This window comes from Phalacrocorax carbo, chromosome 8, assembly GCF_963921805.1.
Source record: "Phalacrocorax carbo chromosome 8, bPhaCar2.1, whole genome shotgun sequence".
In the NCBI taxonomy this organism is placed as follows: domain Eukaryota; kingdom Metazoa; phylum Chordata; class Aves; order Suliformes; family Phalacrocoracidae; genus Phalacrocorax; species Phalacrocorax carbo.
This window is the reverse complement of record NC_087520.1, coordinates 14,761,083-14,785,622: the sequence shown is the minus strand read 5'-3', so window position 1 is coordinate 14,785,622 and position 24,540 is coordinate 14,761,083. Positions and strand designations below refer to the sequence as shown.

General features: G+C 47.3%; 1 protein-coding gene across 3 annotated transcripts in view; it reads left to right on the top strand.

Annotated features, from left to right (window-relative positions):
• The window catches only part of CTNNA1 (catenin alpha 1), a 119,743-nt gene extending 104,520 nt beyond the window's left edge, over window positions 1–15,223 (top strand). For all 3 annotated transcript variants that reach the window (XM_064458886.1, XM_064458888.1, XM_064458887.1), the window contains exons 14-18: window positions 2,502–2,612; window positions 4,151–4,332; window positions 5,093–5,198; window positions 11,339–11,473; window positions 14,021–15,223. In XM_064458886.1, coding sequence (XP_064314956.1) covers window positions 2,502–2,612; window positions 4,151–4,332; window positions 5,093–5,198; window positions 11,339–11,473; window positions 14,021–14,308 — 822 coding nt within the window. In that variant the 3' untranslated portion in view covers window positions 14,309–15,223. The remainder of the gene's footprint in view (window positions 1–2,501; window positions 2,613–4,150; window positions 4,333–5,092; window positions 5,199–11,338; window positions 11,474–14,020) is intronic.
• Window positions 15,224–24,540: the final 9,317 nt, after the last annotated feature.

Genomic DNA, 24,540 nt, shown 5'->3' with positions numbered 1-24,540 from the left:
AGCAAGTGGTTTCTTAACTATAGATGCTTTTTCATGGTTTGAGAGCTTAGAGGTAAAACCTGACGGCTCTTTTCAATAAATTTTGAGAATTGATGCTAGTTAGTCAAAAACAGGTTTAGATGAGTTAAGTCTGTAGTTCCTAGAGCAGGTAATTCATTAATTGGCTAACCTTAGTAAACAGGGACCATAGAGGCTTTGTCTCTTCTGTGCTTGTGTGTTTCAGGTGCAGTGAGTGTGACTGGGAGCTGTAAGTTTTGGTAGGTCAGACAGTGTTAGTTAGAATGGTAGGAGACATGCAGGGAAGACGCAGAAGGACTCCTGTAGTTGACTGAAGGGATGCAGAAGAAGAAGTCGCGTTTGAGGCTGACCTATGGGTATATTTCTTGAATCTTAGCATGGTAAAAATGGGCAGGACACAAACACAGCAAAAACAAATATAGGGGGTATATTTTTTTTTCCTTCTACCCCTCTGACTCAAATGTAAATGCCTTGCAGAGAAACTGTCTTCATCTTTCAGAATAGTACCCATGGCAGATGCAGGATGTACAGCCCCAGAATATATGTGATTGTAGTAACTATTGCAATAGTATCTTCCCTGTTTGCTGCTTAAAGCAAAGAATCAGATGGAAAATCAGAAGAAAAGCTGACAACCACATATGTGCTCTCAATATTTTTTTTTCTTTCTTCAAATTTAAGCTCGGGATTTATAGACAGCTAATGATAGATGAAGATATCAGTGCTTTCCTGCTGTGCAGACAAACTAATTTGATTCACCCCCCACTAAAGTCCTTGTTATTCAGGACATGAAAGCACGACTGCCAATTCCACGTCGTCAGTAATTAGCCGAGCTGACGATGCCAGGAATCTTGACGTTTCCCCTTGTACCACATCTCTGATGTCAGAGTGCCACGGCATTATTGCAGCTGCCAGTAGCTAACGGCAGCTCATGGTGACACATTAGTGACCTATTAAAAAACTTAAGATGTTAGTATTTGTTGTCCAAAGGGCTGTGAGGTCTAGAATGTATTTAGGATAAGAGAGTCATCCAAATGGAGATGCCAGGCCACCAGTTCTCCAGGGCATTGTCTCAAATTCAGGAATAACCACACTTGCAGGGGGGATGCTGCTAAACTTGGCTGGGGCGAACAAGCTGCTTCACTTGAAACTTTGTACGGTAGCACTTGTTTACAGGAACCAGAAGGAAAAAAATCAAGCACCTAATTTTTGTTTTTATGCAGTGTATTTTCAAAACTAAAATCTTACTGTGTCCGTAGGTTACTGAAGTAAAGCTCTTTCCTCCCTAATCCCCAGGCAATCCTTCATCACTCTCAGAGGAGTTTTTGTTCTTGATGACAGGTTGAAAGGCAGAATTACGCTTTGAATACCCCAGGTTGTCTGGGCTTTGGGATGGATGGGGAAAAGAAAGGGGTCTTGAGAATTGTAAACAGTTTCTAAAGATGCAGCAGAGCTGTTTTCTTTAATTTTTTTTTAATTTTAAAATATTGATATACTGAGCTACTTATTAGCATATGTCCTTATGCTTATTTTCTGAATATACTCTGTTCTTCAAGGCATGGAGAGGAGATGGCTGAAATACCCTAGGTCTTTATTGTCAGCATAATGGCCTTTGCTGTTTGGCAACTATTTTCCGTATCCATCTGCATTTTAACTGTATCACAAAATGTCTATTTTGGAAAACAAGTTTGTGAAATTCAAATCATAGGAAAGAAATATGAAGAACAGGGACTTTATTTACATCTTATCTGTTAATCATGATTTATTGCATTTATCAGTGAAGTTCTTTGTTGCTCTGCAAAATAGTCATGAAGTGCCATTCTAGGCAACAATGTAGTATTTTGACATACATGCTGTTTAAACTTGATAAGCTTTATAAAAAGTTCGCTGGCTATAGACTGGCAGTAGCAAAAATAAATCATAGGCAAGCAGGAAGTAGGTCAGATGTGTTTAGCCTACAGCATAAAAGCTGGCCCTTACTTGCTAAAAATTTTCTGCTTTTCCTGGGGGATAAGAATAGATTTCGATGTATTTTATCTGTTGTTAATTTAGCCAATGCTTTGATTCATAATTGTGCTAAAGACAACGTCTGCGGTTTTGTACCAGGCCTTAAAGCTGTGTGTAATTTTAGCTTCAGAATCTCAAGTGAAGCTTTTACATTTAACCAAGTCACAAAAATACTGTTAGTTTTGCAAAAACTTTTTTCTATGTTTCAAATCCTGAATGCATTAGTGTCCTGACAAATCTCAGACGTTTAGTTACTGGTATGTAATTTTGGGGATCCCTGTGGTGTTTAACATGAGCAGTCAAGCCTATACAATCACATGTTCACAAGCTGGATGACACAGTCCTTATATTTACCTTTTTGTTGAAAACATGGAATAATTTTTGACTTCACTTATTTCCATTCTCTCTGCTTGAAAAACAGTGGTGGTGTTGATTTTAGCCATGAAACCTGTTGTTTGACCGAATTACTCTTTCCTCAGACTCCTGAAGAGCTGGATGATTCTGACTTTGAGACTGAGGATTTTGATGTCCGAAGCAGAACAAGTATTCAGACTGAAGACGATCAGCTCATTGCTGGACAAAGCGCGAGGGTAAGGAAGAAATCTGAGCATTATAAAACTGTGACCTGCCTTCAAGAAATAGTTCAACTTGCTTTGAAAATCGAGGTTAAATTTTTTGGGGGTGGTGGTGAAAATGTTGGATCAGAAAACAAATGAATTGTTTCCAGTTTTCTTCTGAAAATGAGATTAAATGAAATGCAGCATGCGCTGGTCTGGTGGACATTGGAAACATCTGTGTTTTGTTTTCAATGTTCTGAAAGATCAAAATCCTTTTAATACCAATGAACTACTTTATACTTTGACATTGCAGATGTGGTAGGCACTGCCATTTAATTAGGTGAGCACCTGCAGGGAGATACGGGGCAAATCATTTCAGTGTACTAATGTTATTTTCAACACGCAAATACTAAGTTTGTGGGCAAGAAATAGATCACTGCAATTCATGCATTTTTTTACAAAATGTCTTCTCATGCACGTGTTGGTGTGAGTTTGGTCACCGAGCATTTAATCAAGACAATGGTGAGAGGAGCTCAAAAATGAAATAATTTAAACTAACTGCCTTTCCTCTGACTGTTAAAAATGAAAGCTTGAATAGGCAATGTATAATAATTAATAGGTGAAAACTTAAAATCAGTACATTGAAGGAAAAACATGCCTTACCTGTTGTTTTTATTTGACATGTCCCCTTCTGGATCGATAACAATTTACACTCTTGGGAAAGCGCCAGAAAAGATTTTTTGTGAAGGCTCTTCTAGGCTGAAACCAGGCAAGACATAGCTAGGCCTTATTTATCAAACTTCTGCCACACTGGCTTTGAAATTACACTAACTGAGAGTATTTTTTTATGCTCTCCTTCCTTGTACAGGGATTCTCTATTCCTGTATCCCTCTCTCCCCTTTTATTTAAATGCCAACATTCCTAATTTACCTTTAAGTACTGCTGCTGCCAGAGGCTTTTTTTTTTCGTACTGGACACTCCTTTTCACCAGCTCCTAGAGGCATGAACGCTCCTAGTATTTATGAAGGCAAGGGCATTGAGTCTCATACAGGCTGTAAACCTAGTCTAATAGATTTTATTCTGGAGTTAGCACATACTCTTTATTTTCACTTACTCTCTCCTCAGTATGCATGTTTCAAAATAGTACATCTAGCTTTTTGCAGGGAAGAGACTCATAATATTTCTTCTCTACATTGCAACACTGAAAGACATTGAAGTGGAACTTCTTTTTAAAAATCTTAGATTTTGTAGAAAAGGCAAGTCCCTCCTCTTCATGCAGTTTTTCTTTGATGGATGGTAATATCTGGCAAACTCGTTCAGTGTCTAAAAATTTTATCATGCAAATGCCCACGTTTCAGATGTCAACTTGCCTTTCTGGGCACTCTTTCTTAAAAGAGCATAAACTTTAGTTTAGAATTGAAGGAAATGGTTCTGTAAAACCTCTAGGTAGAGGATTGCTATAAAAGTTTCATCCCCCATCTACATGACTTAAATTGATTATTAGTGAAACGTTCCAAAAAGCCTTCTACAAGCGGCGGCATAAGGCAATGTGAGAAAACTCTCTCTTTCAGGCTATCATGGCTCAGCTCCCTCAAGAGCAAAAAGCTAAGATTGCCGAGCAAGTCGCCAGCTTCCAGGAAGAAAAGAGTAAATTGGATGCTGAAGTATCAAAATGGGATGACAGCGGTAATGATATAATTGTTCTGGCAAAACAAATGTGTATGATTATGATGGAAATGACAGACTTCACCAGGTGAGTCTTTTTAATTTGTGCATACAACACCTTCTCTCAGAACTGGCTTGGATGCTTCATCTTTCAGTGAAATATTTTGCAAGTACTCATAAGAGCCTTACTTATTCTAATTTCCTTTAAATGTTACCTTATTAAAACCTATGTATTAACTTGGGAGATGCATTACTATGCAGTGACTGGGTGATAATAACTGTTTAAATTGATCTATAGATACACAGCAGTTGTTGCCTGTCTTTCTTTCCAAAGGGTGATTTTTGTCCCAAGGAACATAGATATATATTTGCTCAGTTTCTTACAACATTAAATTCTATGGGCTTCTTGATATTGCTGTACTGCAGAAATAGTTCGTAGTACAGTTATTTGCAAAAGAAAGAGAGGGGGTTTGATGCCTTTTGAAATTAATTTCCCAGATTTTATACAACACTATTTTTTAAACTTGATGTTGCATTCCATGAAAATTGCAAATCTGTCTTCTAAAACGTTATCTCTTATCATCATTAGGTTGCTTAAGAGAGTAAAATTTAAGATATTTATATTCCTAGATTTAATCTAAATATTAGGGGTGGCTGGAAGGGGGGAAACTGTCTTGAAAATGAAGGTGCTGTAATGGTTACACCTGCCTGTTTCTGTGCAACCTTATTCATGCAGTTTGGGTGAGGAATCACTTCCAGTACTATATAGAACAGTATGAGTAAAACAATATATAGCTGACTCTTCCAGTTTCCTGGTTCTAGAAGGTAGACTCTGTTCTGTTTTGCAGAGGTAAAGGTCCACTGAAAAATACGTCAGATGTGATTAGTGCAGCCAAGAAGATTGCAGAGGCTGGGTCAAGGATGGACAAGCTGGGACGGACTATTGCTGACCACGTAAGTCACAACTCATTTTTGTAAGCCTCCAGCACGAACGGGCAATAGGAGATCTTAAAGTACTGCAGACATGATGAACAGAAGAAAATATGTTTAGTTTTGAGGTTTTGGGGTTTTTTTAACTGATTTTTTAGAGTTGCTGCTGGAAAATTCTAGCTTTTCCTTTCTGGCTGCTCTGCTGCTACCCTAAGCAGTGTAAGCAGCTAAATATGTCCAGTAGTAACACCAGCAGCTCCTTGGCTTAAATCAAGCACCTATCATTTTAAGGGAGCAATATGCCAACACTGCTTCATGTCACAGAGTATCTAGGCCATTTTCTCTAACTGAACAGGCCTGAAACTGACTTTGTGTCGTTTGTGTCATGCTCAGAATATGCCCAATACTTTCCAAAGCAATGATGAGGCTGCCTAGGCAGCACCATAATTATTGCCTGTGGCCTGTTGCACAACCTTTAATATTTTTGATGCAGCTTTTTAATATTAGCAATTTTCAAACGCCCCATGGACTGAATGGTGAGATTGTCAAAACCCTCTAGCATTTTTTTCGTTGTCTAGTCAGAGTTGATGAAGACTTTTAGCAAGGCATATAGTGACCGGAGCATTTTCTACGCCGTCCCAGGCTGTTGTACATGTTGTGCTATATGTACCAAGGTATTTGAAAAGAATTCTGTGGGGTAGAACAAGTACGGGCCACCTTGGGCCTTTATGCGCTGCATTCTGAGCCACTTCAGAAACTGGGTTGGGCGGTGCAAAAGCACCTTTGGTCTTGGTCCACACCCAAATTGCAGAGAAATGTCAGCATTAGTAATAATATTTTGCCTTCAAGAGAGACCCTGAAGCACGGGTAGGTTAAGTCTGAGATCATGGACCAAAATTTATTTTGTACAGCTGTCACTTGCTTTTCAGTCCTTCTCTGAAAGTGAATTTATAATGCAAGGTTTTAAATAAAAAACATGTCACTTCGAAGTAAATCTTTGTAATGCAGATCTCTTTAAATGTTGCATCCAGAGGATGTTGTATTCACCCTAATTTATTAATGATGCAGTGAAGAATGCTCACTGAGGAGGTGAAGTTGAAAAGTGCTTTTTAAAATGGGTCTCCTTGCTATAGCATTTTTGACAACCATATTTCTGGAAGAATCGGGTGTGCTGCTGCTGTAGGAAACTGAAACATGGAACAGTTTGTGTTACAGATCTCGGGGAATCTTGGGCTGAAGGTTTACAATGCGCTTTTTTGTTTGTTTTCTTGATTCACATGTTTTATACAAACTGGGTATATAGTTTTCTGCACCAAGCAATTTCAAAATATAGAAGAAAACTAAATGGCTCCTTTCAGTAGAAGTAAGGTCCTTAAAAATGTAAAAGATTAAGCACATGTTTGAAGATAAATATGAGCAGGACTGTACAGTTAGTCATTTTGACAAGAATATAGCTTTTTTCCCCGACTCCATACTCTACTAATACTTTCAGCTTGCATATTTCATTAGATATGCTTACATACTCTTTAGAAACTTGTTAATGTAGAACTATCTGACAGTTACAGAGGATGTACAATGCAACCATTTCAGCGGAGCACTAATGCCTTCCTATGCTTAATATAGGCTTTTAACAAATGGATGGGTTTTTATGTCCCGTTCACCATGTGACACCGGGTGAATCATGACCCCTCGTGTTAGTGTGTCAGGAACTCCTAACTCCTGCCGTCAGGCAGTTTTACAGCACGTTTCCTTTGAAACCATAAAAGCTATTATCCAAGGTATTTCACGTCTCTTGAAAAGTGTCTAGCCATCAGCTGGCAGATTTTCCCAAAGGTGTTCCATCTTTCACTCAAAGCAGCAGTCTGCTTGTTTTGAATGGGGGAATAAGAACTAGTTACGAGTACAACAGAAACGAAAATGATTTGCAGCAATACAATGATTCTCTGTATTTTTTTTTAATGTTGAAATACTTACAAAGCAAAAGAAAAATTCTGTTGCTTTTTCTCTTCGATAGTGGTGAGAGGTTTTATCAGTAGCTGATCATTAAATTTAAAAGAGCTGGGGGAAAAGCATAGGGATTGCCCCGCTTCCCAATATAGCAGGCTTTTGCTGTCGAGACTGGTCCAGATGCTGCAGAGAGTGGCCCAGGGATGTGCTCTGTGCACAGGCCGACTCCTGTCCTGGGTGACAGCTGCTGGCATGCATTGCCATGCCCCTGTCCTGCCGCGGTAACCATGTCCCCTAAACACCTGCTTTCAGCTTCTCTAACCAAACAGTGCCAAGCCCAGCTGTTACATAGGACTGGCAGGGGCGTTTTATTGTGAATTATTGTCACCCTAAATTGGAGATAACAGCGGGAGGAAGAAAAGTCCGTGTGGTTGCTTGCTTACACCTACCAGACATGTCAGGATGGGGATTGCGTGCTTGTCTGAATCAGCACACACTGCAGGAGAGCTCTTCTGTCTTTCCCCGACCCTTTTCTTTGCAATAAGGGAGGAAAAAGGTGATTCTGCTTCTCCGCAGGCTCAGCTGGGGTGGTAGGGAGTGAATGTGCACGCATGTTTGCTTGGTCCAGGATGGATCCTGGATTTGACTTGGGGCAGCCAGCTTAGCTTTTGCCAGCTGGCAGTCTCATCTGGGGGGGCATGGGGAGGTGGGGGCGCCCCCCAACACGCGTTTGTTTCTGTCTACGATGCAGCTATCTCTGTGACTGTCTTGTAGAATCCTCCCGAGCTCAGTCTGCAGACGGGGTTTTTGTGTCTATGGCTGTTACAGGTTAATACGATAATGTAATCTTTCTTAATCAGTGTTGAAATTGTTGCCTGTTGGTGTTTTTTTTGTTTTTATCTGAGTGTTCCTGTGTAGGAAAGGACAGGGCTCATACAGGCATCTGCAGTACCTTTTGTTGATGTTCTTTTTTTATCTTGTGTAACATCTCTATTCAAACATCATCTGTCTTTGAACGGAATTCTCTATTCTGCTCGTAGAACTAGCACACACAGTATAGGACGTGGTTTTCAAACTCACGTCATGTTGATATATACAACTGAATAATATTTCCTGTTCCGATGCTTCCCCCATTAATGTTTTGCTGCCTCCTTTAGCCATTGGTAAACATGTGGCAGCCTCTTTCCTTGAGAGTGTCTTTCCTTAAATGGTTTCCATAAACTCACAACCTATAAAGTACTTTGAATTGTTTAGCGGTCCTTCTGACGTGCTGTATTGTGCATTTGTCAGCATTCAATTCAATCTGCCGCTGTGCTGCTCGTTCACTTTGTTAGATGAGCTGTTTGGGAGATGGAGAGCATTTTCCAAAATGGTAATTTCAGCTTTTCATTAGCTCTTTGGCCGACACTATTTGTGGACTTTCTCTAAAACATCTTGTACTGCTGACTAATATTGATTAGCTTAAAAAATTAACCTGCAAGCTTTGCTGCTTTGTTATTCATGGTTTTCACTTCACTGATGGAAGCAATGTCCTTACAGAAGGGTTGCAGATACTTCAGGCGTTTTCATTAGCTTTCTTTGGGAATAAGAAAGTGATTTCTGGTAGTTTATGGACGCACAGGGTCAGATGCCTGTAAAGCCATCCAAATATCCATAGCCCTGTGTTACACAGTCTGATCTGCCTGTCCCAGCTTGCCAAAAATCCTGTTGTGTGCATTGTGTGTGTTTGTGTGTGCTGCCTTAGATCACAGCTCAGCAGCCTGCCATACAGAGGCATCTCTATATGCAACATATAGTACAGCTGTTTTCTCTCTGCTGTGCTGAAATACCACATTGGCTTCAAAACCCCACGTGTTCTGGCCCTGGAAGAAACAAATGTATTTATTACCTACACTCACCTGCCTTTCAGAGCTAAATGGCTGTTGCACCAGATAAGTTACTGGTGTAGGAAGCAAATGGTCCATGTGAATGTGACTCCTATTTGCACACCACTGCTTGTGCAACACGACGGTCTGTTCTGGTGCAGTCTCCTTTTGTGCCTTTTATATAGAGGGAAACTTTGGTTCCTGTTTCTGTCTTGTACAGCTAGAACCGTAGCAAGGAGAGAAGGTCTGCAGTGAGAATTAGGGCTCAGGCCCTACTGCTGACAGCCAGGAGGGGATTTTTACCTTGCTCTGAAAGGAGAGGAGAGGCTGTGTGGCCATAAGCAATGCACCTGAGCTTCAGTGAAGCTTAGCGTAGTAAATTGGTGCTACATTTAAGATTATTCTTCCAAGCATACCATGTCTATTATGAATCTTCAGTTGACAGTCTGTTGTACAGGATTGGGGTACTAGATGAGATGGGGTTTTGTTGTGAACAGGGGGGTGTGGAGAAGAGCTCTCACAGACTGTGCAGCTCTCTGGATCTCAGCAGGGTCTGGTTGGTGGGAGGAGCAAGCAGGTGCTGGGTGAAGAGAATCGAATGCTGCTTAGAGCAAGAGTCTCTTCTTTGTCACATCTAATCACTGGTAAATCACTCTGGCCACTCTTGGTTTCTGTAGAGTTTTTTGCTTGTTTGGAGGCAGCTGTTGACAGGCTTCTCTGGGACAAGTGGCTGGTCGGGCAAACCTGCAGCTAACACGCTGCCTGGAGGGGAGAAGTGGAGGATGGTGTGCCCTGCTCGCTGTTGAGTCAAGCTAAGCTGCAGGGCCAGGGAAAAGCATTTGGATTTTGTGCGAGTGCATGTGTGTACGGGGTGCTGGGGAGCCTGCATTTAGTGATGGGGGATTGTGCACCAAACCCTGGATGCTGGAGATTTAAGGAGTTTCTGGATGGGATGCAGCCCACTAGGAATGATGGAGATCACTGCAGGGTCTGCCTTTGGTCTACCAGAGCATGATCTGTCGAACCATAATATCCCCAGCACACCCCTATTGCAATAGCTTCTGCCATCATGAATGTATCCAGACTGGTTTAAAATCTGTTGTCTTGGGCACTGCTTGAGGCACAGCCAGTGACACCTGGAGGTCAGAGCTGTCCAACAGCCCAAGTATTTATTTACTCAGTCGCAAGATGTTTGGTGCCCCGTGATGGGGTGCAGGCAGCCCTCGGTGCCCCGCTAGCGCTGTGTGCACAGGGCAAGAGCGTGGCATGCATGCCCTGGGGTTTGTTTATTAGCAGCATGAGAGGCTGGTGGGCAAAGGGCTTGTGGAGTTCAGCACGTGCCAGCTGCTTTATTCACTAGTCTTCATGCAGCCAGAGCGTGCCAATAGATCTGAGATGCCCCGTTATTCTTTGGAGAAGCAATGCTGGCTACCATGCTCACTGCCATTTTTAAAGAGACTGCAGGACTGGCATGCGTAGCAAAAGGCTTCCTGTAGCCTTTTTGCCTTGTACTTGCAGATCCCATTTTGGACCGTGGCCGCCCCCTCAGCAGGGCTCCTCTTGTTTTGAAATCCAGCGCGAGACTGGCTCATTAATCATCTCGCCACCGAGCTCTGCAAAGCAAGGGATGTCCCTTCATTTCTGTCCGAGAAAACAGCTTTCTGAACTGCACTGCAGTCTCTGGTACCTACATAGTCTTTCAATTCGAAAGCTGAAAAAGTTGCTTTTATCTTACGGATGAGTGCTTCAGCAAGCACTTTAAAAATTTTATTTCATGGCTGGTGAGGAATCTAGTTTCCACACTGCGAAGAAATGGGAGCAGAAGTCAGAAATATCTTTATCTACTTTGTTGGATATAATTGAGTAACTGTTGGGTTTATCATTTCCTAGCTTAAAATACTTAAGATTGGAAGTTGAGACTGGATTTGGTAGCATCTGCTAGTTGCAGTTTGAGATCTTGGATGTCATATCATTGCTTCTGTGTCCTGTACAGTGTACAGGAAGGACCTTTTGTTAACAAACCTGCTCTAGAAAAGTTAGGTAGCCTTCCTCCTCCTCCTCCTCGCAGGGACCTCAGGGGCAGCTGTGCAGCTGAAATGATCCCAGCAGTTTTGTCTAGCAGCTGCCCCTGTGTTCTGATAGCCCGTGTTTATTGCTTCTGGTTTTTTATATGTATTTAGTGATGTCCATTTATTGCTCAGTTGTATTTTGAAAACCAAAGCTCAGCGGAAACTGGAATAATCTCTGAAGCACATTTGCTATTTCAGAATGGTGTTGCCTGCCTTCTCCCTAAATCATTTCTGTTCCAATTTTTGTGACTGCAAAGTAAAACTTGACCTTTGTTTTTTCCAGTGCCCCGATTCTGCGTGCAAGCAGGACCTCCTAGCCTACCTGCAGCGCATCGCGCTGTATTGCCATCAGCTGAATATCTGTAGCAAAGTGAAGGCTGAAGTTCAAAACCTCGGAGGGGAGCTGGTTGTATCTGGGGTACGTATGAGCTATGACATGTCCACTTCATGCGGTTTTTCTTCCAGGAGTAACAATTATTCCAAGCTAAGCTTTTGTGCTAAACAATATAGAATATAGACAAGAGATTTTGGAGCATTCATTCGAAGTTTTAATGTATGCAGAGTTCATAATACTGCCTGCAGTGCCTCATTGTTCTTGGAGGAAACACTGTTTGAAAAGGGGGAAAAATACAAATAGACTTCATTTTTCCTTACTCAGCTGTGTTTGTAGACAGATTCACTTCACCTCTGTGTAATCTACTGTTTTTCCAGACCGTTTTTCACTCTTAGTGGAGTTAAATCACTTTAATCAGTGTAGCTAAACCCACCCGATGTCTCTGCACAGCCTTGGAACATGCTGGGGTCCTGCAATGCTCCAGAGATGTTAATATTTCAAAATAGCTGTGCCCTGAAGAGTGCAGGGATTTTTAGTGGCTGCTCTGTTTTATGACAGCTGAAAGCTGCCGTATGCCAGCCTGCTTCCTTATTCTAGCCATTACTTAGCAAATAATTTTTTTCACTGTAGTTCATGAAATGCTTCCTCCTAAGAGGAATCTATATGATGGATATTTGGAGGGAGGGAAGTAGAGCTAAATTCTTAATTTATTCTGGCATATTCTCCCTTGCCCTAGATGGGTATGTTTGATCACTGGTGTTTTGCCCATCCATGTCATGTTTGAAGAAGGGACAGAAGTGGCTGATAGTCCAATATTGCTACCCAAATTGTTAAAAGCAAATGGAAAAACAGTTACCACCTTCTGCCATGTAGATATTTCAAATGCTTAAACTTACTAGCACATGTTTTTTCTCACGAACAAGCTAGAATTGTAGAATGAGCGCTCCGGGACAGCCACAGCTGAGGGGGGGTCTGCAGCAACCCGCTGCAGAAGCAGCAGTGCTGATGGACCACACGTGCATAAGCTCAGTCCCTTCGCAGGGGAGGTGGGTTCCTCTGCTGCACCTCCTACTGCCGCCAGTCCCACACGCTCAGATTTCCAGCACAGCGGAGCTGAGTGATGAGATGTAATGAAACATGTGTTGCTGTGCATCTCTGTTGCATGCCTGATGTCCTATTAGCTGGAAGGCTGAAGGCATCGTGCCGTCCAAGTAGTAGATGTGTCATTATGCAATAATACGTGCTCCAGGGCTTTACTGCAGTTATTCAGTGTCTTCAGAATTTACATACCCTTCTGCCATAAATTAGTTATATGAACAGGCTAGCATCTGTAGTCTAATCTCCTGGTTTTATATGTTCTCCATGAGTGTGTCCACTGGGGCTGAATATTGCCAGCAGTAGCTTCTATCAGATTCCCAGGCAAAGACCTCGGCCAGTCCAGGGACTTCATCTGTCTAAAAGTAAAAATTCCCTTCAATGTCAACATCCTCCCCCATCCATATACCACAGAAATTTTGTGAAAGCAGAGCTATAACCGGGGCAGTAAGAGCTTGTACCCTAAGCAATCTGACAATTCATTTAGCAGAGTACGTCCTTGCTTTCCTTGCATTTGATATGATTCTTCCTGCTGTGAAGATTCATGGAAATAGTCAAATGCAATGAAAGTGTTTTCCAGCGTCATGACTGGGGTGAGGAAAGCAGACAACCCTGGTTTGCTGGAGGGCGCAGATCAGATCTGCTGTGGTGGTACTCGGAGCACAGTGCGATGGAAAGGAAGGTACCAGCACCATAAGAAAAGCAACCAACCTCCTGCTCAGTTTATTTTGCTGCTAGATAAGCAACGGCTTCAAGGTTTTTCCCAAAACCTTCTTCAGATGTCTACAATGCTGTCATTTAAGTGTGTGGAGGTAGTTGAGCACTTGTGAAGCTTAGCAGAGATGCAGAAATCCTGCCCAACACCGAAACCCTGCCCAGGCTGTTGGGCATTCACAGGCTGGAGGTCCCACCCAAAGCAGGGCACTGGCACCCGGAGGAGTGGGGTTCCAGCTGGTGTCACCACAGAGGTCCTCCCCTCTCTTCCACCCCGCCCTACTTTTGGCTCTTCACCTCTGCCATGTGCTAAAGCTTTGGCAAATGCTTCCCCCCCCCCCCCCCATTTTAGTGCTCTTGTAAATCAGGAACCACCTGGGACAGGGCTCTATGCCTGGCTAAGGTGCAGTTGCGTTCCTTCCTTTCCAATACAACTTAATATTCTAGGGTGATTTAAATATTTGTTATCTGTGATTAAGGTATTACGACAGCTTTATTAATTTCATTAGAGAATAAGCTACTGTTAAAGCTTAGTCACAAAAGCAAACAGCAACATACACATCTTTTTGATTGCCATTAATATGGAAGAGGCACAGATCATGGGCAAACCTTGCGCTTTTTATGGTGGCACAAGCCAGGTTTTTACCATTTAGTGTCCAAAGGAAAATACCGCCTTGAATTTGGAACCTCAGATTTCAAAAGAAAGCACAGAAAAAAATCTGTTTTCGAATGCTTTTACACCCCTGGACTGTTCTGTTTTCTGGAATCCTGTATTTTTGTGGGTTTTATGGCGTATAATGCTTGCGTGTGTGTCTCTGGCAGGTGGACAGTGCCATGTCTCTTATCCAAGCAGCCAAGAACCTGATGAACGCAGTGGTGCAAACCGTGAAGGCTTCCTACGTGGCGTCGACCAAGTACCAGAAGTCCCAGGGCATGGCATCGCTCAATCTTCCTGCCGTCTCTTGGAAGATGAAGGCTCCAGAGAAGAAACCCCTGGTCAAGAGGGAGAAACAAGACGAAACCCAAACTAAAATCAAGAGGGCGTCCCAGAAGAAACATGTTAACCCGGTGCAGGCTCTCAGTGAATTCAAGGCAATGGAGAGTATTTAAAGAGAGGTCTCCCTCTCGGTAATTTTTTTCTCTAGCCCACTACTGCTACTTCAAGAACTCTACTTTTAATATTCTAAGGATTTTTCAAAAGTTAACTATTCCTCAGAATGTATTTACTTAATATAATTTTGATAACTTTGTTTAGATTACGTGGGGAAATACTCAAATTTATAAGTCGTATCAATATAGCTTCAGCCTGCGGAAGTGTGTTTATTTAGATTGCTTTTAGATTTCAGGGGTGTATTTCTAGCAGAAAATTATTTTGTATAATCTTGCTTTAAATAAAATATTCTATAACCAAAGAGGATTTTACAGTAACACTAACAGTTAACACTAATAGCTGAATCATGCTACTCAGAGACTGCAGTTTTTCATCGTGATCAAGAGAGGTAAATTAGATCTTTTCACTCTAAAAAAAAAAAATCAGTTAAAGTATTGTATGTATTAGTGTATTCCTGCTGTTGGGGTGGAGAGGGAGCAAGCTTTGTACGCTCAAAGGAGCATGAAAATACAGCAAGCGCTAGCTGCACTGCCACAGCAGTGTGACCGCGACTGGAAAACAGCTGGAAAAACTATAAACCCTTGCCTGGGTTGGGCTTTGCTGGGGGTGGTGGCGGGAGGGGCTGGTGTCTGGAGACCGTGGCGGTGCCCGGCTGTGCGACGCCGCGTTGGAGCCGACGCGCTGCGGGTCGCTGCCACGCACGCCGGGCGTACGGGCACCCGCGGGTTACCTGGCGGCCGGCCTGTCCGGGGGGGTTTCACAGGCAGCTCTGCTGGGGCAGAGCAAATCCAGTGAAACACACGGTTGTGAAGGCGGCTGGTTACTTCTGTGTGACACCGGACGGGAATTTTAAAGCCTGGTTACAAATTACTAATGTATTTTGCTGCGGGACACTAATAAAGTTGCTTTTACCAGCCGGTGTATTGTGGTGCTGTGAATGGAGCGGCTCCCAGCCCGCCCCTGCTCCCCCTCCCCGGCATTCAGATGCAAATCAGCTTTGTACTCATTTCTCATAATTGCTCTGCATCCCGCCTTGGGCTTCCAAAGGCACCCAGCAAATAATGTTTATTCAGGCTGCAATTTAGACTATACATTATTTGTGATAACTATAGCTACAAGGTATAATTTCGCTGTCTTATTTAAATTTTATGAATTTCAGTGTGTTTTACACGTACCAATAAAGTCCAGTATTCAAGAAGAAGCGCCTGCACAGGGTCAAAGTCGCTTTTGCTGTTTCTATAAAGCATCCATTAAAATGGAAAGCAGCCTGTTCTGTAGTTAATGTTTTAAACAGCATCTAAATTTTAGAGCCGATCCTTGGCAGTGTTATGTTATAATTTTATTTATCTTGATCAGCTTATAATTTACTATATCAAGGTTATTGCTGTCATGTTACCAAAACGCTGATCAGAATTAAGCTAAATAGTTCTTGGGATATTTTTATTATTTATTATGTTTTCAAATTATTATATTTTCAGACATTTTAGCCTCTTGAGTACAGATAATAAACAGCTGAATTATATACTAGTTTTCATACGCCTGTAACATCTAAGCAGGCATCTGCTGGGAGGGTAAGCTGACGTGCTTGTTCCGCTGACACCTAAGAGTTAATGAAATAGATAAGCTGCAGATCTTGTCTTATATATAACTATTAACTGCTTTTACACAATATGTTTTGGGGTTTTTTTCTCTCCTGGTATTAATATAATTATATTAAAGGTTGCATTCCCTGGGCTGTTCAGTGGCTGTCTTCAAAATACATACATTGCTCCCCCCAAAACGCAATCTGTTAATGAGCTTTAAAAAACAACCCATATATTAAGATGTACAGACAAATTTATACGCATTTACTTTTTAAATAAATGTTATTTTACGCTGCAAACATTGGCAGCACATTAAAATATGGTTCCAGCCGGTGACAGCTGACTTGAAGACCCAGCTGGGAAGCGGGAGGCTGGGGGGAGCAGGGGCCCGGAAGCCCCAGCTCGCCCCGCTCCTCCTCCGAGAATTGCATTTGGGTTTGCAGAGGTAGGTCATTAACGGCTGTAATTTATTTAATTGTTCTGTTTAGGAATGCATCAGCGGTGACTGAGGGGAAAGCAAAACCTTGTCTCCCCAAAGCAGAGGGAGGATTTAGTGTCATATTCTACCAAATTTTCAGTTCCTGTGCTGCGGTATAACTGGCTGGGTGCGTGGTTGTTGATACTTGCGCTTCTGCTGCGCGCCATGGCTGTGCGCGGGCGCTGCGGACGTTGGCTTAGCAAAGATCTGCTCCTCGACCCAGGGAGCGTTCCTGCGTCGCCCCTCTGTAAGCGGGCCCCGTCACAGCGGCTGGGCTTGGTTAAAGGGATAGAGTGGCCGGCTGCGAGGGAGTTTTAACTCTGTACATCGGGGGATGGATGGTGCGTTGGAAATCTGTGCATGAGAGTTGGATGTGTAGATGAAAGACTGATCTTGCAGGCCTGGAGAAGGGCTGGTGAGTGGCAATGTGTTATTTCAGAGCGAACCCCAAAGCCCCAGTAGCTCAGGAGGAGCCCGGCACAGGAGCAGCACCAGCGCCTACTTGTGTTGCCACGAGCAAAGCAGCAGCGGGGCCTCCGGCTTGTTCAGCCCCAGACCCGAGACCCTGCGAGGGGGTGGCTCAGTGGTTTTAAAAAAAAAAAGTAAATACACGGATCTTGGTGTGTCAGATAATTTCCATCTTGACTAAAACCTCTTGTCTGAAAGTGGCAGCATCACTTCAGGGCAGCGGTTCTGCGCTGCACAGCAAAGGGGGTCCGGACGCAAGTGAAGCTGTAACTTACTAGAGAGCCAATTGAAAAGAATTAACAGTAATTACTGCTTGATGTAATTAAGCACTGGGAAGGGCTCCTGCAGTTGGTCTCCACTGCAGCTGCTGGAGGGGAACGCTCTGCTCTACCAGGAGGGAGCAAGGGGGACTGTGTCAGGTTGTCAAAGCTGTGCGGGTATGAGGCGGGAAAGCTCTTCAGCTGCGTTCCCCAATGGCACACAGCGAGCGGAGCCGCCGTCCCTCCCTCGCTGCTCAGCATCGCTCTCCGTTCAAGCTTCAGGGCCTGGGGACGGGGGGACCCGCGGTGGCTTTGGGCAGGGAAGGGCTGTGGGACCTCCCTGCCTGCCAGTGTGGGTGGGTGGGAGCCGGGCTCAGACACGACAAAATGTTGAGCAGGAAGGATTTGGGTTTGGTGGTTTTTCCACTGCTGTGGGATGGCAGCACCCGGTGAGGCCGTGCCCCAGCCCGGCAGCGCTCCTGTCTGCCCTGGGAGCAGGGACCTGGCTGTACAGGGACGCTCAGGAAGATGAACCCACATTATCTTCTAAAGTGAATTAGTGAAACCACGTTAAATCCCCAGGAGATAGTTGTGTTCTAAATTTCAAGTGCTCTTAATTCAATTCAGTGGTGAATCAAGCCACTCTGAATTTATGCTGCTTTAATTGTGTGTGAAGGCTTTGCAATGAGGTTTAAAGCCGTTTAACAAATGCCTTTTCCATTCAGCTCTCTCCCTTCGCTTGGACCAGCTTTGCGGCTGCCTGGCTCAGAGACCAGCCCCGAGGCCAGAGCAGCCGGCAGCCGGGTGGGTAGGACGGGATGGGTGCAGAGGGGGGAGCAAAGCACCCTCACTTGCATTTTCCAGTAGCAGGACGGGCAGCAGCAGGCGTGGGCGCCAGGTGCAAAACAAGCCGAGGCAGCTTTCCTCAGCTGTGCAACTGTGCAGGAGGGCAGAGCAGGTGGTGGGGCGTGCAGGGGTTCAAAACCCCAAAAAAGGGGTGGGGAAGGAAAAATCCATTAAGGGGCATCAGATGCTCCAATACTGTGAAGGCTCAGGACTTCCCTGCAATGCAGATCTTGGGGGCTGGTGAGCATGCCATGCCAGGCTGATGGCCTCCGCTCCAAGCCCCTTCCCTGCTTGCTGCATGCCAGGATCTGTGTTTGGGGGGAGCTCAGGCTGAGCCAGCACCACCCTCCTGATGATGCTCTTGTGGGTGCAAAGGGCAATAACACTGTTGCTGGGCTGGGCACATGCGTGATGCTGGCCTGGACAGACTGCTGCTTAATGCCTTGCCCCACCTTGGGGGTGTGGGGAGCAGGAGGGACCCTGCTAGCTCCAAAACTAAGAATGAAAATAAGTCCCTACCCCATCTCTGCCTGGGGTCTCCATCTGCCCCAGGACCCCACCACCCCCAGGACCCTACCACCCCCTGCTTGCTCCATGCTGGGGTTGTGCTGGGGACGTGGTTCCAGTGCTGAGGAGCCGCAGCCCCAGGTCCCAGCTGCGGGCGGAGGTGCCGGGTCGCCCCGCAGGAAGCTGCTGGAATTCGGGTCAGCGGGATGCGAGTTGCTGCAGTGGGATGTGCCCCCGGCACCCCGAGGCTCTGCTCCGGCGAGGGTGGGACAGGCAGCAACGGGGGCAGGACGGGCCTGTCCCTGTCCCCATCCCTGTCCTGCCCATGGCCGCCAAGGGAGGGGCAGGCAGCAGGGCGGCAGCCCTGTCATCACCCTCGGCTTCGGACCAGCAATGCCATTTCAGGAACAAGCCTGTCATTATCAGGGACACCAGCCTGGGCTGACATTTATTTGATGACTATTCTATTAGTCTATGATTATATGACTGTATACTATTGTTATATTAGTCTATGATTCTATGATTTTATGCACGGGGAAATCAGCCCAGTGCTTGCCTGCGCTTCTCCGTCGCCCGCTGGGGCCAGGCAGGGCCAGGCACACCGTGGCAGGCCAGGCGCGTTGCCTCCGTTTCAGGCTGCAGCCCCACAAGGCTGAACCCTGCTGGTCTTGGCACAGCCCTTGGTGGCCCCTGCAGAGGCCACCCCCTGCATGGAGCGGGGTCACCTGTAGCGCCCATCCCCTCCAGCTCCGCCACTCCTGCCTGGGTCATGCCCATCCCCACGGCACCCGGGCACCGGTGGGAGTGTGGGGGGGCCTTTGGGAAAGGGGGAGCGGCTGCACTGCGGGTGCCGGAGGCTCACGCCAGCCCAGCACCATGACACTCCTGTGCCTGGCACGAGCATGGCCCCAGCACAGGACCTGGCTGTGAGGTGGCATTTGTCGGAGCATCCTGGCAGCTCCCTGCTCCCCAGCGGCATCATGGGGTGGCTGAACAGCTTTTGGGGGCCTCCCTCTGCACCCTGTCCTGCTGGTGACCTGTAATGAGCAGGTCAGGCCTGAGAGGGTGACCATCCAGCTGCCTGTGCTGCCACAGAGGAGGGCGGGAGGCAGACAAAAGCACCTCCCAAAATGTGGAGTACCAGTGGGCAAACAGATGAGGCGCGATGCCTGCGCAGCGGGCCCAGCCACTCCTGATTGCGGGGGCCTGTGCAGTGCCTGGGGCAGGCACGGGGGGCTGTGCTGGTGTGAAGGGGTCACCGGGGGGGGGGGGGGGGGGGGGGGGGGCTGGGGGGGTGCAGGCAGAGGTGTTGCTACTGGATTCATGTTTGTGCATGGCTTTGTCTCATGGTTTTAGCTGGGATAGTTACTTTTCTTCACTGCAGCTGGCACGGTGCTGTGCTTTGGCCGTAGTATGACAACAACGTTGATAACACACCGATGTTTTGGTTGTTGCTGGGTAGGGCTTGTGCTAGTCAAGGACTTTCCCAGGTTCCCATGCTCTGCCGGGTGCACAAGAAGCCGGGAGGGGAGGGGGCACAGCTGAGGGAGCGGCTTCAAACTGGCCAAAGGGATATTCCATATCATGTAACGTCATGCCCAGGATGTTACCTGGGGGAGTTGGCCGGGGAAGGAGGCAGCAATCGTGGCTGGGCAGCGGAGGGTGGCAGGTCGTGAGCGGTTGTATCATTTGTGTTTCTGGTTCCCCGCCCCCTTTTTTTCATTTTCCAGATTAATATGATAATATAATAATTATTATTTTTAATTGTAATTATTAAACTGTTCTTATCGCAACCCACAAGTTTGGGGGGTTTTTTTTGTGCTTTTGCTCTTCTGATTCTCTCCCCCATCCCACGGGCTGGGGGGACTGAGCAAGCAGCTGCGTGGTGTTTAGTTGCCATCTGGGGCTGAACCACGACACCTTGCCAGAGCTAAGCCACCTGGGAAATTGTCTATGTTTTACTAAATGCACTCAGTGTTCAATATTTGCAGGTGAGTTATGTTAAGTTGTTGTATTCAGCCACCAAAGGGCATTGCACAGGCAGCAGTTAGTGCCTGGCAGCCGGGGGGCTGCAGTGGCACAGCACAGCTCTGGGCAGCACCTCCCAGCTGGGACCCCCACCCCAGCCGCAGGGCCACCCCCTTCGCCACCCCACCCCCACCCCCCCAGCCGAGAGGCGAGGATGGGTGTCAGGGAGGGCTCTCGCTCCCAATGCAACGAGCAGCCGGGGCCGCAGGGGGTCCTGAGCTGGGCAGCCTGGCCCCACGGAGAGTAACAGCGCTGGGAGGGAGCTGGAATGGCCTTTAGCAAATAACAGCCACCCCCCCACCCCCCACCAAGGCCTTGGTGGGGGGTGGGGGGGTGGCTGTTATTTGCTAAAGGACATTCCAGCTCCCTCCAGCGCTGTTACTCTCCGTGGGGCAGGCTGCCCAGCTCAGGACCCCCTGCGGCCCGGCTGCTCGTTGCATTGGGAGCGAGAGCCCTCCCTGACACCTCCTAGCCTCTCGGCTGGGCCAGGGGCTGGGGGTGGGGCTGGCCCCGCAGGGGCACTGCCTGGGGTTGGGGGGGCTCCTGTTACCCCCCGCCCAGCTCCGGCACAGAGCCTGCAGCCCTTTGGGAAGGGAAGATGTGGGGTTTGGCCACAACTGCTGGATTCAAACGTCACTGAGCATCAGCGGTAGCAAAGGACCTCAGAAAGCCTTTGCACCGCAAGCGTCATCGTCGAGCTTCCAAATGGCTTGTGACAAGCAACACCAGGTTTTTGTTTTTTCTTTTTCTAAATTTCTGGTTTTTTTGCTTCCTTTCGCTATTACCCCTTCCCTGGCTGCGTTACCCTGCCAGAGCGCGGGAACCCGCGCCGCAGCCTCCCCGGCGCGGCACTTCGCTGCTGCAGAGCAAGGCCTGCACGTGCCAGCCCTGGGCGCAGCACCGCAGCCGGGCCCAGCGCCGGGAGCACCGCGGGCACGGCCGAAGCCTGCGCACGGCCTGGGGCATCGGAACGGCGAGCGCCAGAAGCCACTGCAGGCTATTTTGCCCTCCCAGAGCCAGCCCCTGCTGCGAGACCCCCACAGCAGGGGGCACCAGCCGCGCCGGCAGCACGGGGCACCCACAGCAAAGGAGATGCTGCTCGGAAACTTCCCCATTTTAATGCTTTAGGATTAGAGAGTGGGGTTTTGACTTTAGGGGCTAAACAGGAGGGGTTGGTCCAACTGGGTCGCTGCTGCTGGTTTTTCTCCCTGCTCAGCCCTTAAACCTTCCCTACCTCGTCAAACCCAGCGGTGAGCAGCCCCGAGGCCAGGGAGGGCTGAAGAAATCTGTGCTCTGATACCCCATGTACCAGCCCTGCTCCCTGGCTAGAGACCGGCTTCTCCAAGGCATCGCTCCAAGGGCTCAGGCTTCATGCAGAAAAGCCCCTTCCCAAGCTTGCCCTGGCCGCTGCCATCACATATGGCCATATACTTATTTTTTCTTTTAGTCCAAGGCAAAACCCTGGCTCAGAAATACAGTTCAGGAAAAAAAAAAAAAAATCCCCCCAAAAAAGCCTGAATAAAAAGAAAAATTCAAAGACAGCCCAAAACAAACGAAAGAATTTCAATGTTTATAATTAGCCCCGATACTTAACAGTGACAACATGCTGTAAACGGTAGCCAGAAATACTTTAGCGTCAAGGAGGGCTAATAGCCTTGAAATAGCCCGATCAATCGTGGGGAGGTGCCTGTCTGGGTTAGCACTGGGGGATAAATGACGCAGTCCTTGCAAAGCCCCCGCGGCCTTGGCGGCACCGGCACCTCACCAGCTGCGGCACAGCCCCGCCAGGCTGCACCGGCCCCAGCTCAGGGCCAGGGGGGTGGTGGGGCACCAACATGGCTTTTTTTTTTTTTTTCTTAATTTATTTTTCTGCACTTGTGTTGCTAATGTTGGTGCTGCAACCTCCAGGTCCCATTAAGCCAGCGGCAGGAGGGGTGGTGATTGAAATACCTGTTATTGCCAGAAAGCAATCCTGAAAGCGAATACAGGAATTATAAATAACCCCCTCGTTGCCGCGCTGGGAGCAGGGCGTGCTCAGCGTGGTCCGACGGCCGCCCTTGCTGGCCGGTGCAGGGGCGGCCACAGCATCACTCTGTGGCTGAAAGCTTTGGAGTCTGGCACCGGGACGCCCCAACACTTGCTCTGTCTTCACCTTTTGTCGCGCTGCTGGGCAAAGCCCATGGAGAAAGAGCTGCTGCCCCGTCTTCACCCCCGCGCCCCCAAAAGCTGCCCTTGAAGAGGGGTCAGCAGGAAAACCGCTGGAAGCTGCCCAAGCCAGTGGCCAGCACCCAGCTGCTGCTTAATTTCAGAACTGTGTCGGTGTCCCCTTGTAGGAAAACAACTGCTGCAGGGTGGGAGCAAGACAAGAGATCCCCAGACCACCATGGTGCTTGCTACATTTCTGCAGATCCCAAATCCCGGTGGAGTTGACCTCTGCCACCAGCTGCCCCAAGGACATGGGTGGGGTGGGGCTCCCCCTGTGGAGGATCAAGGACAGTCCCCATGTAGGGCACTGGTCATCCCAGCTGTGTGGACCAAGAGACAATAAAAGCCTGGTATGAAAGGGTCCCCTCATGCTCATTGCACCAGGAGAGGACAGTAGTGTAGAACTCTCCTCTCCTCTTCCTCACCTCTTCTCTCAAATCAGTGGCCACCACCTAGCCTTTAGTGCCCATTTCTCTGCAATGCCGAAGCCCCGGTGCTGGCCCGGGTGAGCCTGTCCTTGCACAGGGGACAGCCTCAGGCAGGGTGGCCGGGGGGGCACATGCCCGGCCCCAGGCGCAGGGCAGCACCGTGGAGCTCGCTGGGCACACCGCAGCGTCCCACCCTGCACCTCTCTCAGGGGGACTTATGAGAATCAGAATTGATCTCTCTCTATTAATAAAAAAAACCAACTAAACCCTCCCCAAAAAAGGATGCAGAACAAGGAGGGGGTTTGGACTGAAATTAAACAGCCAAATTAATGAAAAAAATTTAGCTTTTATCATCATCATTGCTGATGGCAGGGGAGGAGGCAGTCATCGCCAGGCCAGGGCTGGGCTGCCAGAGGCTTGGGCAAGACTTTGGTTTCTTCCTCACCTGAAGAAGGGCGATGTGGGAAGAGACAGTATCAGCCCAATGAGGAGAGGGCAGAACATCTCCTCCAATGGACCATCCAGCGTGAGTAGGACCTCAAAGGAGGTTCATGGGGGAAGGGGACCTGAGCCTAGAGGAAAGAGAGGAGAAGCTGCAACCGGAAGAGGCGTGTGAAGGGAGATGCCCAGCCCAGCCCAGCAAGGAAAAATTCTTGGCTGGCCAACCTCAGTCCCTAGGGATCATGATCTTGGAAGCCATCTCCAAGGGCAAGAAGAACGCAAGTGGGAAGACTCAATGGTTTGTTGAAAAGCAAAGTGTACTTCACCAACTGGCTGTCCCCTGTGATGGCAGGAGCAGTTCCATGGCTGTCCCACACCAGGGCTTGGACAGATGTTTTGACTCCCAGATCGCTGGGACTTGGCTGGCCTCCAAGCAGAGAGGGGCTGCAGGAGAGCTGCCACAGTGGAGCTACATGGCCTACATAGACGGGGTGGTGGAGCTGGGCTTCTTGGAGCTGGTCACAGCCATACTGACTTGACCGAGGGACAGCCCTGCTCCGAGCAAAGGATAGATTAGAGACCTCCAGAGCGCATCTCCAACCAATGTTTCAAGGAAATGACAGTCCTCCTGTACAAGCACAAAACAACCCAAAGGCAAATGGTGCTTTCTGAGTGCTGGGGTGCATTGTACAAAGCAAATAAAAGATCACAGACACCACTGGCCACCACCAGGCAAGAACAAAGGCAGATCAGAGCTGTGGGAACAAATGCTTCCCTTCGCGCAGCAGAGCTGCCTAAAAAGGACAGTCCCACATCCCTCAGTCCTTCCCACCCCAAATAATCCTGCAGATGGACTGAGAACACTCAGCCGTGTGCTTAAGGTACCATGGTTGGAGGATGACAGGCAACGTAAGCTGAGACTCTACCTCGTTCACTCTAAGGTGCATACCTCTATTTTTCCAGCAGTACCCCATGCAAGAGAAAACA